This window comes from Asterias rubens, chromosome 2 (assembly GCF_902459465.1).
Source record: "Asterias rubens chromosome 2, eAstRub1.3, whole genome shotgun sequence".
Lineage (NCBI taxonomy): Eukaryota > Metazoa > Echinodermata > Asteroidea > Forcipulatida > Asteriidae > Asterias > Asterias rubens.
The window spans coordinates 4,974,495-4,990,607 of record NC_047063.1 but is presented as its reverse complement, the minus strand read 5'-3'; the positions used below and the strand labels follow the sequence as shown (position 1 = coordinate 4,990,607).

The 16,113-nt window shown below is 40.8% G+C and overlaps 1 protein-coding gene across 1 annotated transcript in view; it reads left to right on the top strand.

Annotated features, from left to right (window-relative positions):
* Positions 1 to 15,433, top strand: part of LOC117306930 (ATP-binding cassette sub-family C member 9-like) — a 46,950-nt gene extending 31,517 nt beyond the window's left edge. Inside the window, exons 27-33 of the mRNA XM_033791509.1 lie at positions 1,746 to 1,873; positions 7,724 to 7,802; positions 8,090 to 8,198; positions 9,082 to 9,185; positions 9,538 to 9,671; positions 13,573 to 13,635; positions 14,145 to 15,433. Of these exons, the coding sequence (XP_033647400.1) occupies positions 1,746 to 1,873; positions 7,724 to 7,802; positions 8,090 to 8,198; positions 9,082 to 9,185; positions 9,538 to 9,671; positions 13,573 to 13,635; positions 14,145 to 14,285 (758 nt within the window). The 3' untranslated portion in view covers positions 14,286 to 15,433. The remainder of the gene's footprint in view (positions 1 to 1,745; positions 1,874 to 7,723; positions 7,803 to 8,089; positions 8,199 to 9,081; positions 9,186 to 9,537; positions 9,672 to 13,572; positions 13,636 to 14,144) is intronic.
* The last annotated feature ends 680 nt before the right edge of the window (positions 15,434 to 16,113 follow it).

Genomic DNA, 16,113 nt, shown 5'->3' with positions numbered 1-16,113 from the left:
ATTACGCACGCGCACTACTAGAAACAGACAAGCGGGCCAGCCTGGTAACTTGCATGCACCCGACGTGTCGAGTAAAAGCCTCGCTGCATCATGCTACGGCGGGAACCCGGGGAAATACACACCATGTGCGTTTTGTTGTGCATGCAAAGGCGATCACTGAAATTGTCAGTCAATGAAAAAATACTATAACAATATTGCTGACCGCATCGGCAAGACTCGAGGAGTCGAGAGTTTTATTTGCGGATGAGAGAACTTGTAACTTGTATGGGTATATTTGCACATTATTTCGAAAATAAAGAAAGATATCCTGCATGGCTATCGGCACTTAACTATAAAGCACAGTTTTGGGCGAAAATTGTCCTCCATTACATGTCACGTCTAATTGTGGCCAAGTGCGTTGGCAAAGGATATGTCTGACATGTACATGTACCTTCTTGTACACATGCACACAGTACACAACCGAATGCCAACGAGGTGCTGTGGCTGGGCTTCTTATCTTCGCGAAGACGTGTCAAATTACTCATAGGCTTAGATATTTAATGGTGGTCGACCACCGGTTGATTTTGACCAAGCTGTGTGAGTATGATACGGAAGTTTCGGATGTAGTGTTTAGTTTTTTCTGCATAAAAAGTACTTTCAGGCACTGTGACCCTATAATTTTTTTTACCTACAAAGTTACCCTTTGGATTAAGACTAAAAATGCCAGAAAATCCCATGTTCGTGAACATCGATCTATTTTTGTTAGCTCTGTTGCTAAACATCCTCGTTCTTAACATTTTAAGATTCCATTCCCCTCAATTAATTGCACTTACAAAATTCTCAAAATCTTCCCTAAAAACGTATTTTAGGGCAAACTAAAATTCGCACATCGTTCAGCAGCAATCATGTACAAAAATTAAAAGACGAACGTAAATGTACAAGTCCTACACACCAACTAACGAAGAAGCCTGGCTGTTTCTGGTTGCGTTGCACCAAAGACGTACAGATACCAGACTGTGGGAAATTATGCTGATACTGCTACGTCAGAGTAATGCAGGCCTAGCGCAGCACGGCATGATTGGAATGTGCTCGGAATTTTCCGAGCGATCAGCACACGGACCAAGACGTTTCTCCGGGGCGGTGAGTGGACTATAAGTCAGGTGAGTCGGTGCGCGCACTGTCGGTGAATTGGCCGCGGTGTGCGTGAAAAGGAAACGAGAAACGTATTGCACCAAGACTAGCGCGTCACACGTGGCGACTGATGCCACGCTCACCATGTTGGTGGGCAGTAAGGTTTATGTGTATTACTGCCGCGTCGCCTAAAATGCACACTTCACTGCTAATGCACAGCATAGAGTTATATAAAAAAACGCACAGTGAAATTGGCCACCAGTATGGCGCATTCAAGATTTTTGTGATGATGACGTCAGGTGAAATGGGTCAATATGAACAATGTGTATTATTATTACAATAGACCTTATGCATTGACGTCATCCAGCGGCCATCTTAGTGGAAAAACGGTGACGAACAATCGAAACGCACATATTTGTACGCGCGGTGCACAGGATTGGCCAATGAACAACCTCCTTTTGACCTCTAGGTGAGGGCGCCCTACTGAAATGGCGTCATGTGCATAAGGTCTATAGGAAGTGTATTTTCTTTGACTATGTATATCTCTTAAATGCACTCTTGGTTGTCTATATTTGGCAGGCCCTATTTATATATTCAGCTTATTACTGTTTCTACTTTGACTATTTATTTTCCAGGTACATCACCGGATTCAGAATGGCCACAGAGTGGTGCAGTTACAGTGGAGGATGTATCAGTACGCTACGCTAAAACTCTGGATCCAGTCCTAAGCAATATCTCTCTGAATGTAAAACCTGGGCAAAAGGTAAGCATGTTTTCTGTTAGTAGAATTCTTGCATAAGGCATCACAGGGGTATTGTGGCCGAGTGCAACAACGGTGTTTGGATATTCATTATTCTCTTGCAACTTCATGGACCAATTGAGTAAAAAATGTCAAAGATTTGTTATTTATACATATGTTGGGATACACCAAGTGAGAGAATACTTGTTTTCGACAATTACCAAAGGTGTCCAGTGTCTCTATAGAATTGGACCCTGCAGGTTTCCTCAGAGGAAATTAGAAGGTGAGGGAAAGGAAAGAATTAATTGAGTGGGTCGCGTGGCCGAGCGGCTAAGAGCACCGAACTCAAGCTACGATGCTTCTGTTCAGCAGATTGTGGGCTCGAGTCCCGGTCGTGACACTTGTGTCCCTGAGTAAGACACTTAACTGTAATTGCTTCTCTTAACCCAGGGGTAAATGGGTACCTGTGAGGGCAGAGATGGTTCTTGTGATTGGTTTTGCCGAGTAGCGTGTATAATTGTCGCGCAGGCTGTATACTCCCCAGGGAGTTGAGATGGTTTAAGGAATGATTTAAGGCTCAGTGATCATGGGTAACAATGTTTGAAGCGCTTTGAGAAGCCCTCGGGTGTGGAAATCACTATATATATTACTTGACGCAAATAATCTTGTACGCGCTGTTTTGCAATTGTGACGCAGGGAAATGTTGCTTCGCTTTTGCAATTTGCTTGAAGTATGGAACTTACTTCATGCAGTGCGCTTTGAATTTGAGTAGTTCGGAAAATATGCTGTCGGCTGTGTGCTGTGAGGTCTTTAACACTCTTTTTTTCGTGCAGACTATCATATACGAATTCTGTCAAGTCGTTAACTACGGCGGCCAATCTAATTATCAGGCATGCAACTCTTCCGCGTTTTTCAGATTTTTTTTTTTTAGCCTCATATATGCCTGGTATTAACAATGTACAACTACAATCACGTAAAATAAGCCTAGTACATGCTAACAATGCACCTAAGAGCATAATAAACCTCAACATTTTCTAGGGTACCATTGTGGGTATCATGTCCCGTGGCGTTTCGGCTGCCTCGCTCCGCACTTGCCTTGTGCCTTTGAAAATTGTTGTTTTTTTTTTTTTAAACGGGCATTTGCATGCCTGAATTATAGTTTGATCAGCAGTATTGTAACTTTGGAGTTTACGTTTGGCTGGACCGACAAGGTTATAAATGTTAGCACCGCGAATTGAAATTAAATCAATGGTGAATGCATAATCTGGTAACTTAGGGTACTTGATAAAATGATGTGCTCTAGAATCAGCCAAAAATAAACATTGAATCATCACCGATTATAGATGAGAAGTAACTCTTTCTAAGACTACAGTTAAATAAATTTAGTTGGAACGTCGGGATCACCAGTTATAGGGTGTTTTACATTACAATTATATACACTTACCCTATTTCTGAGTCTGGTCGGAATTAGGTTTCATTTGGCGGCGCTGGTCAGCTTTGACTTCATTCAAATATTTTGGAGCTCACAAATACAATTACTTAACTACTATTTATATTTAATCATTAAGAGATGTTACTTTGTACCCTAATGGTGTCCTCCAGCTGAAAGGCTGCTGTATAGGAGTAGTGTACTACCAATTCAGTTTACAGTCAGCCTTTGGACAACCACAATAAATGAACCTTAATAAATACTATGACTTTATAAGTTAGAGAGGTACAACCTTGTCTGTACCAAAAGCTGGAGAAGAGTGAGAGTGACTTATTGTCTGCATTTGCTTTTATATGGCTATGTCCACTAAGGAAAAGGATTAGGGCCTGCTCTATAGGCAAACACAAAAGAACTTACAAGAGGCCTTTATACTACATTGGGGGTTTTGGAGTTCATTGTTCACCATTTACAGCTGACATTCCCAGATGGTCATACAATAGGGGAATGGTAAAAGTCTCTGAGTGCAAGCACTAAAAGATAACACAATGCTTGGCAGCTGTTAATTGAATTCACTACACTGCCTTTCTCTGCTGCCTATTATTGAACCATTGTGTACCTACAGCAGTGTACAGTATATCATTCCTTATACTACTTGTATATTGCTTTTGTTATTTTGAAATAAATGAGCACTACTGTATTACTGTATTGTATGACAGCATTGAAATGTTACTGAATGAATGTCATGGTCATTTTAATGTTCCCTAGTGAGGTGAGGGATAACAAAATTTTACTAATCTATCTTTCTATCTAATAATAAAATAATAATAAGTCTTGTAATGCGCACATATCCACCCTGCTGGGTGTTCAAGGCGCAGTAAAACCAAAAACAAAACAAAAACAAAAACACAACACAAAGAAAAACAGACACAACAAAATTAGTCATTGAAAACCTGTGACATAAGATAAGTTTTGAGAAGAGACTTGAATTTTGCAGTACAAAGACAAGATCGAAGATTAAGTGGTAGAGAGTTCCAGATGCGTGGCGCGGCTGAAGAAAAAGACCTGTCACCCCATGAGTGTCGAGACTTGGGTTCAATGAGGAGAAGCATAGAACTTGATCGAAGATTCCTTGATGGAGTGTAAACTTGAAGCAGTTCAGAAATATAGTGGGGAGCCTTGCCATTAAGAGCTTTGTGGACAATGAGCATCAGCTTGAAGATGATTCGTTGAGAGATAGGGAGCCAGTGTAGTTGTTTCAGAATGGGGGTGATAGAACACGATTTTCTAGACAGTGTCACAATGCGGGCAGCAGTATTTTGGAGCCGTTGAAGTCTGGAAATCTGGTTGTTAGGAAGACTGTAGAGAAGAGCATTGCCGTTGTCAAGACGAGAAGTAACAAATGCGTGAATGACCTTTTCAGTGGCACTTTTGTCCAAGTACTTGCGAATCTTACCTATATTCCTGATGTGATATGATGATAAACGAACAATGTTGTTGATGTGTGGCTGAAGTGTCATTGATGAATCAAAAATAACCCCTAAGTTCCGAGCTTTCAGCGAGGGAGCTATCCGAGCATCACCGATGGAGATGTATGGCACTGAAACCTTAGTTAACTGTTGACGTGACCCAAATAGAAGGAACTCTGTCTTATCATCATTTAACTTCAGGAAGTTTTGTTGTGTCCAACGTCGAATCTCTTGGATGCATTTCTCAAGTCTTGCAATAGATGCATTGGCGTTTTTTTGAGAAGATTTAAACGTGATGTATAGTTGAGTGTCGTCTGCGTACACATGGTAATTCAGATTAAATTTCAGGATGATGTCACGAATCGGTAAAGTGTATAGCGTAAACCACTGCGGGCCGAGTACCGACCCCTGTGGCACAGAGTAGTTCAAAACAACAGGGTCGGATATCGCGGTGCCAATACATACATGCTGAGTTCTATTGTAGAGATACGATTTGCACCATGCTAGGGCTGTGTCCTCTATGCCAAGGTGATTCTGGAGCCGAGAGAGAAGGATGTTGTGATCGACAGTGTCAAAAGCAGCACTCAAGTCTAGCAGGACTAGTGCTGTAAGGTTACCATTGTCCATTGCATAGAGAATATCGTTGCTCACACGGACTAGTGCAGCCTCGGTCCCATGGAAAGGCTTGTATGCTGACTGGAACACGTCGGACAGGTTGAAAGTATGAATGTGATCAGAAATACGTGATGAAACTACTCGTTCGATGACTTTTCCAAGATATTTTAAGTTTGCAACCGGTCTGTAGTTTTTGAATATCTCCTTGTCCAGGTTTGGTTTCTTGATGAGCGGCCTGATGTAGGAAACTTTGAGGCTATCGGGGAAACAACCGGAACTGAGGGATTCGTTTACAAGCTTAGTGATGTAGGGTACAAAAATATCGATGTTTTGCTTTATCATGGATGTTGACACTGGATCCAGCTCACAGGATTTTGAAGGAGATTTCATAATAACCCTTTGAATCTCAGCAACAGTCGCAGGCTCAAACACAGATAGTCTACACTCTGGTTGAAGTTGTGGCAATGTCTGCGACACGTTGTAAGGGACTGATGAAAATGATGAGCGGATGTCTGAAATCTTGGTGACAAAGAATTTCTGGAACTCATTTGCTAAGTCCTGGTCATTGTAAGTGGATGGAAGGACAGGGGTTTTGGGTTTGAGCAACAACTTACCAATTATCTTGAAAAGCTTCTTTTGATCTCCTGAAGATTCTTGTACTTGAGATGAATAATGGATGATCTTTGCCTGGTTGATCAAATTCCTAACTACTTTACATTGGTTGCGATATTCTTGTCGTTGAATCGCCAATTTGCCATTTTTCCGCCACTTCCGCTCCAGTTGACGACAGATCTTTCTCGCTGTACGAATATCATCATTGAACCAGGAGACTTCAGTTCGGACCTTGACTGATCTCGTTTTCCAAGGTGCGTATTTATCCAAGATGTCACTGACTGTACTCTCATATTGGCTGACATAGGAATCCAAGCAGTCGTGATCAACTTCTAGATTTGCTAAATGGGAGCCTATGTCACGGAACACTTCGGTAGGATTCACATGTTTCCATTGTCGGCTCTTTATAGTAACGGTTGGGACTTTGGGCTTGCACAGACTCAAGTTACACATGACTGCATAATGGTCTGATAATCCAGGTAGAATAACAAAGTTTGAGACAATTGGTGGGGAGATTTCACGAGTTATGACAAGGTCTAGGCAATGACCGAGACGATGAGTCGGCTCCTTGATATGCTGGGTAAGACCAAAAGCCTGAAGTAGATGCTTAAACTGGTTTGCATTAGTGTTGTGGATGTCATCAACATGAATGTTAAAGTCGCCTGTGATGATGATTTCCGATGGATGAAGCAGATATTCCAAAATCAAATTCTCAAACTCCCTTAGAAAACTTGAGAAAGTCACATGTTGGCCGTTTGAATCTCTTTCAGGTCTGTATACAATGACAAGGCGAACAGATTTAGAGTTTCCGGAAACTTCAGCATGAAGAGATTCAAAAGTTGTGTACTGGACGTCATTACTTTTCACAGAGACGGATAAAGTAGATCTGTACAGTATTGCAACTCCTCCACCAGTCTTGTGAGGTCTTGGGATGTGATGAAAGTAGTAGCCTGCAGGGGTACACTGACGACATGTTAAGTTGTCGTCTGGTCTCAGCCATGTTTCTGAAACGGCAACAAGGTCCAGATCTTTTAGCAGAACAAAATCAGCAAAATCGTCATACTTGTTACAGATGGACTGTGTGTTTATAACACAAAGGCTGAGTTGAGATTTGGCTGGAGTCACTGGTACTGGAACAGATGGGAGTGTAACTTCGGGTACGGGGGGTTTATGAACAGTTCTACGGCGACCAGCTTTTTTACCACGATGTGTAGGTCGGTAAACAGTGCTGGGATTTACAAAAAGGCCAAGGTTCTGTAATGATAATGTACAGGAAGGCAGCAGAGTTGTAGCACGTGTGGATGGGGCATAACGGAGACTGAGAAGCTTGTTTCGTGAGTAGGAATTTGCAGAGTTTGGACTAGCTTCTGCTGAGTTTGAGTTATTGACACCTTCAGGGCCGGGATTTACAGCAATGTCACCAAAAATCACAATTTCCAAATGAAAAGTGGCTGGGGAGTTGTCATAGTAAGAAACAGGGCATTTCAGATATCTTCGATGGTGGATGAGGCCTAGATGTGTCTTTGGCAGGATGCAAGCACCAGACACAATTGATGCTGATGGAACAAAGCTGACCACAGATGAGTCATTTATTTCGTTAAGAACTGGGGAACAAGTTAAAGAGAAAGAACTGGGGAACAAGTTGAAGAGAAAACTCAGTTTGATCAAGAATAGATGGGTAAATTTAAAATTGTGAATGTGAAGCTTTGTTGTAATGTTATTTGTTTTATGTTAATTTTGTTTTTCCTCTAGATTGGTATATGTGGGCGCACTGGCAGTGGAAAGTCTTCTCTAACTTTAGCTTTATTCAGGATAGTGGACATGTTCAAAGGTGGGTGTTTACCCTCTCTCCCCACCCCACAATTGAAACACAACAAGCCCCATCCTTTAAATAATAATAATTTGCCTTTAAAGAGGCAAAGAATTTGTTTGAATGTTTGTAAATAAAGCCATTTAATAGATTTTAAAGTCGCAAAGGAACAAGCCTGATTCAGCTCTCACCTTAATTTATTTTATTTTTATTTGTCGGGAAACTGTGCATCATGTAGGGAATGGCGGACATGATGTTCTTTTTACTTGAGTCCAATGTCCGTTATTTATTTTCTTCATTGTTTACAGGAAGAATCTTAATTGATAATGTTGATATAGCGACATTGCCTTTGGATTTTCTTCGACAGCGTCTGTCCATCATACCACAGGATCCTATACTGTTTACTGGTACTATCAGGTATGTGGAATCGACAACAGACTAATATTTGTCTTGCAGTCACTTTAGAAGGAGAAATTAAAGATTTGTAATCATAATCATAATACGTAAATACCTATCCATTCTGATTGTGTGAGAGGGCATCACGTGGGGGTGATTGAACGGATGATATAACACCTATAAAAAGTGTTGAAACATGGGCGTGACACACGAGCTTGCACCTGTGCTTATAAGACAGTTTCTTCATTCCTATTGGTCGAGAGCAACGACTGGAACAGTTGTGCCACATCACGCGATTACCCGAGGGCCTTACCATTTCATAGCTGGAGGGGTGTTGTGTTGAAAGAAATCATTGAACAATCATAATTTTTGCATTTATTTTACTTTTTGACCAAAAAGTGTTGATGTTTTTGGACCGACAAGGTATTTATGAATGGGAATCAAAGTGTGTTGAATCGGTTTTCAACTAGTGGTTTAAACCCGCCAAGGCCTGCCGTCGATTTCACAAAACTCTTCCTAACTTAAGACTAATCTTAGGACTTAGGACGAGTCCCAACCCTGCACTGTAGCATGCAGACCTTAAGATTAATCCTAAGTTAAGAAGAGTTAGTTACTCGTCCTAACTCGCGATAAGACGAGTCCTAACTCTTTGTGAAATCTACAGCAAGTTCTCTTCACCACACGTTGATTCCCTTACTATTATAAGCCAGTGTTTTTATAGCACTCCCGTAGATTAAGAAGATCATTGTTGCACTCTGCGCCACACTCAAAGCAATATACATGCCCAATGAAACCTATGAGTTATAAAGTCCTTGTTCCTCAGAATTAGGACAGACTAGTGTAAGATAATGTCGGCACCCAAGACATTTGGTAAAGGTTGATCTTCATGTCTCTTGTCATCTAGGTTCAATCTTGACCCCCTGGGAAAGTGCAGTGAAGAAGACCTCTGGAACTCATTGGAGATTGCACAATTGAAAGCAACGGTCGCTGGCCTAGATGCTGGCTTAGGTAAAGTACTAACTTTCCATGATCAGTGGAGCTAGTTCATTTAGTATTCCAAGCAACGCGCACAGCAATCTCCTTGTAAGGAGTTGTTTACCCGAGGGCCATACCATTTCATAGCTGGAGGGGTGTCGTGTTGAAAGAAATTATTGAACAATTATAATATTTGCATTTATATTACTTTTTGACCTAAAAGTGTTGATGTTTTTGGACCAAAAAGGTACTTTATGAATGGGAATCAAAGTGTGTTGTATCGGTTTTCAACTAGTGGTTTAAACTCACCGAGGCCTGGTTCTTCGTCTCGGTAAAATTATCAATTGATTCCCTTATTTATCGTTGTTGTTATTTTCATTTGTAGATTCTTTGGTATCAGAAGGAGGTGATAACTTCAGCATGGGTCAGCGGCAGTTGTTCTGTTTGGCTCGTGCCTTCCTCAGGAAGTCTCGTATTCTCATCCTGGATGAAGCCACTGCATCTATTGACATGGAGACGGTGAGCTCAGACAAAACCTTTAAAAACAATTTTTTTTAAATGAGATAAGTTTGTAAAAGAATCACAATCCTGTCAGTGAGTTTTTTAAGCCATAAGCCTTTTTGAGGTATGGCGGACAAGATAGGAGTGTACTCTTTGGTTTGGGTGTATACACACAAATTTACCCAGACCTTAAAGTGTTGTGGCATTGGGCCGGATAAATAAAAACTAGCTATTACTTATCAAGTTAAAGGTTCAGCATTAGCAAGAAGACTGAAAAGTAAAAGATCGGGCATGAACATTTTGCTCACTGGATTACCTTTCACTTATACACATACAAATAAAAACAACATTTTACTAACATACTGTAGCAATTACTTGTATTTTTACAAGCCACTGTATTAGGAGCTTGAGATTTTACTTGAACAACAGTGTTGCATATATGTGACCCGCTCTAACGAAATAAGGATTGTCTAGTGAATTTCACTTTTGCATTTTTCATAATAATCCAAACAAACAAATCTTAATATTTTAAATGAAATAAAAAACAAGACCATACGACCTTCCTGTCTGAAATAATGTGGAATTTTTGACGACCTTGACGCTTAATTTTACGACCCGTTTTGGAAAACACAAACTCCAGAAAAGTTAATTTGAAAAAACGCGACGTCTCACACACTCATTAAAATAATATTAATATTTGTTTACGATAATGAAAACATCAATTTTTAACCCCCCGTAGTCAGGCAAACAAAATTACCAAAATGAACAAACAACTCAACGAGAAGTTAGATTATAATGTGTCGACAATTTCAACAATAAGTTTGACAATGTTTACCTGAAATTTTAGAGTCATTTGCGTTGATATTTCCAACTTGAAATGCGAGTTTTGTTCCGTCAAGTCAAAACATAGTAAAGACAGCTGTCACTCAGCGCATAGCATCAACCCCCACGGGTATACTCGGCTTGAAGACCAGGGAACATTCGCAATTTTCCCGTGCATGTTTCTCATGATTTTAGCGAAATTTCTTACCCAGCATGAAGTTTAACTGAAAGATTATTCCTTTAACATTCAGAATTATTTGGGTTTGGAACAATTCAACCTTGAAAAACCACGAAACAATGATGGAAATTAGACACTGTTTTCCCAACGTTCGATAGACATTCCACTGTTCCATACGTCGTACGTGTAGCAAAGTTTGTGCATGGTACCCGCGCAGTGTTCGTGTGTACATTGTCGTATTACCAGCGCTGCAACTAGCTACATGTATGGCAACAAGACCGAGTCGGGTGATCGGACTCTCACGCTGCATGGATAAACAACGCCTCGGTCTGTGAGCCATACTAAATCTCGCGACGCGGATTTATGAATGAGAGATGTCATCGCTGATAAAACAGGGTTTGCCTTTGGTGACCTTTGAACCCCTGCAGTGTTGACACATGTTTTTGGTGGCTATATTTAGACACCTCTAATCTTTGGCTTTCCAATGGTACTCTTGGTGCGCTATGCAAGTTGTGTGAAAAGTTTTGCGACGCTCGCCAAATTTGGTGTTTTCAATGAATGTTCGCTGTCTGTCCCGTGGGATTTGGAACATTTTTGGATAATTACGTCAAGAACATGGCTCCGAAATCATCTGTTTTTACATCTTTAGTAATCTTTTGACGAAAAGGTAAGACCATAGTAAGTTTAATCAAGATTTAGGCAACCTAAAAGTGTAGAAATAAAAAATTTAAAAAATTCAATAATTTTCAATAATTGTTTGTTATGATTATGTTGGGTGTCAAATTACACGAAATGAGACTTTACTAGACATTCCTCAATCCGTTAGAGCGGGTCACATATGGCTCGGTATCGGGTCAGTATTAAAGGGTTATTTTTCCCTTGGTCTAATGATCCAACTATAAATGTTACTTATAAATTTGTTGTGTACTTTAATTGCTCTAAAAGAACCAATCTCTGGAGCGCTGGCGTGGAGAGGCTGGCTGTTTCCTCATCATAGCCACTGCCGCCATCAAAAACTTGACTAAGTGGAAACTGCCCCGCCTGCATTTCAGTTAATAGCTATTGATCAGCGAGTCCATGCCTCTATTGTTATACTCCTGAATACCCCGCTATTGTGCTTTTCTCTGACCATTTACTAATCCGTTCAAGTAAATGGTGTTTTTCACGTAAAAGGTTATTTATAGAGATTTGAGCAAATTCTCATGCCTGATCTTAAACTTATCGACATTTTGTTAATGCTGGCCTTTACACGGCCCATCATCTTGTGAAACTATCAGGTAATAGTAAAATGTTTGTTTTATTTACATCTCAATAAGAAGAGTCCCTCAAGCATCGATTTTACTAGTTCGACCAATTACTAGCAATATTAAGGCTTACTTTTATTTATAAGGATTTAAGTAAAAGACTAGTAAAAGCAAATGCTAGTTTTTATTTATCTGGCCCATTGTGTCCGTCATATCTCTAAAAGGCTTATGGCACCCAATACCCTTGGGTGATAGATGGCCTGAAAATGAACAGTCTTGTCATGAATGTCGGCCCATATACTCGATCAAATGTTAAACTATTTTGCTGACGGCCAAATATTATGTCGGGGCCTAATTTTCATAATGCTACTTAAGCATGTTAAGCAGGAAAAATAGCCATTGTTCTGCTTAGCTTAAAGGAGAAGGACACCAGTCATGAAATGTATAAGTGCCATTGTATTTTGGTTGGTATCCTTATTCTGGTGTGCGTTATTTTTTTATGCTAGCTTTTTTTTAGCTTAAGCAGCTCTATGAAATTGTGTTCAGTGTGGATTTCACAAAGGTAGTCGTAACTTAAGACTAGTCCTAAGCAATGCTAAGAGCAATGCTAAGAGATAGGACTGGTCCTATTAGGACCAGTAACTCATCCTAACTTAGGACTGGTCCTATCTCTTAGCATTGCCTAGGACTAGTCCTAAGTTAGGACTACCTTTGTGAAATCCACCCCCGGTCTGCTCAGTGGGTGTGGCCTTGGTGACCAAATAATATTTAACCATGGAGGTTGAAATGAACACTCTGTATTGATAGGGCCTATTTTGTTCATAAAAACATGTTGTGCAAGTGTGGTTGTCAACAGATTGGTCTGCATGATGCAGCACTGATGGCCATGTGTAATAATATGACTTGTTTCATTGAGTAATTTGTTATCCGGCAAAGCCGAAGGGGCATATAGTGTTTGCCTTGTCTGTATGTGTGTGTGCAATCATTGTCTGAGTGATTACTCAAGATTATTTTTCGCATATCAAATCCAGACTTGGTGTGTGGATTGGTCTGGGGGTGAAATGTCAAAGTCATCATGATTTTAAACATAAGAGATGTCTGCTAAGTGATAATGCAGGGAGAATGGGATTAATCTCAGACGATAACTAGTAACGTTGAGACTAATTCAGAAATGACACCGCGGCAGTACAGTTAATTATGATCCTATAAGCTAAAGTAGTAGTCCAAGTCTATTTTCTATACCATCCGCCCTTGTAATAGTTAAAAGCAGGACAGTTCTTTTTAGAACTGAGAAGTCTCCCGAACCCCGATTATCTACTCCGAGGCAGTAGAATAAAGCAAGACAGTTCTCTAAGAACAAATTCTACCTGGCAAGTAGATACATACTTGGTGTTAACGCAAACCAAATATATATCAGAAAGAATCCAATCTAAAAACCTGTTCAGCTTGCTCTATTTTTACAGCAGTTGATTTTATGTGAAATTACTGATATGTGAGAGAGTATATGAGCAGCATAATATTTTGCCTTCCACTTTCAGGAAACGCTGAAGGCCACACTTTGCTTTAGACACAAGATGCCTTCAAAATGAACTTAAGCGATAAAACCAAAAAAAAAATGTGACCTGGTGCTGCCTTCAATTTGTAAAACTCATGTGTGGTTTATATTTATTTACAGGACAACATTGTGCAAAGAATCATATCTGAAGAGTTCTCTGATCGGACAATTTTTGTCATAGCGGTGAGTACCTCCATTTAAAGGCAGTGGACACTATTGGTAATTACTCGAAATAATTATTAGCATAAAACCTCACTTGGTAATGAGTAATGGGGAGAGGTTGATAGCATAAAACACTGTGAGAAACGGCTCTCTCTGAAGTGGCCTAGTTTGTGAGAAGGAAGTAATTTGTCCACGAATTTGATTTTGAGACCCCAGATTTAGAATTTGAGATCACAAAATCAAGCATCTGAAAGATACAACATCGTGTGACCAGGACGTTTTTTCTTTCATTATTTATCTTGCAACTTCGACGATCAATTGAGCTCAAGTTTTTCACAGGTTTGTTATTTTATGCCTTTGTTGAGATACTCCAAGTGAGAAGACTGGTCTTTGACAATTACCAATAGTGTCCACTGTCTTTAACTTTATGAATTTTTTATTATTACTAAATTTAAAAGTTCACAAGGGATTCTGTTTTTTTCTTTCTTTTTTTCTCTGCTAACTTTGTTTTTCATGCTTTATTCTTGCAGCATCGAGTTACAACCATACTAAATGCAGATGCCATTATAGTGTTGAATAATGGAGCAATTGTCGAGTATGATACGCCTCAGAACCTGCTGGCAAGAGAGGGCGGTCTGTTTGCATCGTTTGTGGAAAGCGCTCGTCACTAAGCACTGAACCAATCACCAAAATCTGCTGGCAAGAGAGGGTGGTCTGTTTGGATCCTTTGTGGAAAGCTCTCATCACTAACGGGAGCTGAACCAATCACCAAAACCTGCTGGCAAGAGAGGGTAGTCTGTTTGGATCCTTTGTGGAAAGCGCTCATCACTAACAGGAGCTGAACCAATCACCAAAACCTGCTGGCAAGAGAGGGCGATCTGTTTGCATCCTTTGTGGAAAGCGCTCATCACTCACAGGAGTTGAATCTATCACCAAAATCTGCTGGCAAGAGAGGGCGGTCTGTTTGCATCCTTTGTGGAAAGCGCTCATCACTCACAGGAGCTGAACCTATCACCAAAACCTGCTGGCAAGAGAGGGTGGTCTGTTTGGATCCTTTGTGGAAAGCGCTCATCACTCACTGGAGCTGAACCAATCACCAAAATCTGCTGTCAAGAGAGGGCGGTCTGTTTGCATCCTTTGTGGAAAGCGCTCATCACTCACAGGAGCTGAACCAATCACCAAAACCTGCTGGCAAGAGAGGGTGGTCTGTTTGGATCCTTTGTGGAAAGCGCTCATCACTCACTGGAGCTGAACCTATCACCAAAACCTGCTGGCAAGAGAGGGTGGTCGGTTTGGATCCTTTGTGGAAAGCGTTCATCACTAACAGGAGCTGAACCTATCACCAAAACCTGCTGGCAAGAGAGGGTGGTCTGTTTGGATCCTTTGTGGAAAGCGCTCATCACTCACTGGAGCTGAACCAATCACCAAAATCTGCTGTCAAGAGAGGGCGGTCTGTTTGCATCCTTTGTGGAAAGCGCTCATCACTCACAGGAGCTGAACCAATCACCAAAACCTGCTGGCAAGAGAGGGTGGTCTGTTTGGATCCTTTGTGGAAAGCGCTCATCACTCACTGGAGCTGAACCTATCACCAAAACCTGCTGGCAAGAGAGGGTGGTCGGTTTGGATCCTTTGTGGAAAGCGTTCATCACTAACAGGAGCTGAACCTATCACCAAAACCTGCTGGCAAGTGAGAAGGTGGAAGACTGGGATTAAAACTAGTGTGAAGACTGGACTAACAACAACAATGGCTTCTAATAAAGCGCTCAGGTCCGTCATGCAGTGACGCTCATGGCGCTCCAACATTATTACCCCTGGTCACTGGGCCTTAAATCATTCCTTAAACCATCTCAGCTCCCTGGGGAGTATACAGCTACTCGGCTAAATCAATCCCAAGAACCATCTCTGTCCTCACAGGTACCCATTTACCCTTGGGTGGAGAGGAGCAATTATAGTGAAGTGTCTTGCCCAAGGACACAAGTGTCACGACCGGGATTCTGATGATGACTAGAGCAGGCTAGTCGAAACATATTCTATTTGTTTTATTTTATTTGTTTGAATTTTTAAAGATAGATGTTAAAGACTGGTAATTCTCACTTGGTACATCCAAACAATTGCATAAAATAACAAGCCTGTGAAAATTTGGGCTCAATTGGTCATCGAAGTTGCAAGGGATTACCTATCACCAAACCCTGCTGGCGAAAAAGGGTAGTGTGTTTGGATCCTTTGTGGAAAGCGCTCATCACTAACAGGAGCTGAACCTATCACCAAAACCTGCTGGCAAGAGAGGGTGGTCTGTTTGCATTCTTTGTGGAAAGCATTCATCACTAAGCGCTGAACCTACCGCAAAAGCCTGCTGGCAAGAGAGGGCGATCTTTTTGCATTCTTGATAGTTTTTTTCAATGGTACTTAAAGAATACTGATTGTAAAATCCGATGGAACTTCTTGATTAGTCTTGCCATCTCTTTTGTTTTTCTTATTTATGTTTTTGTGTAAATTGAA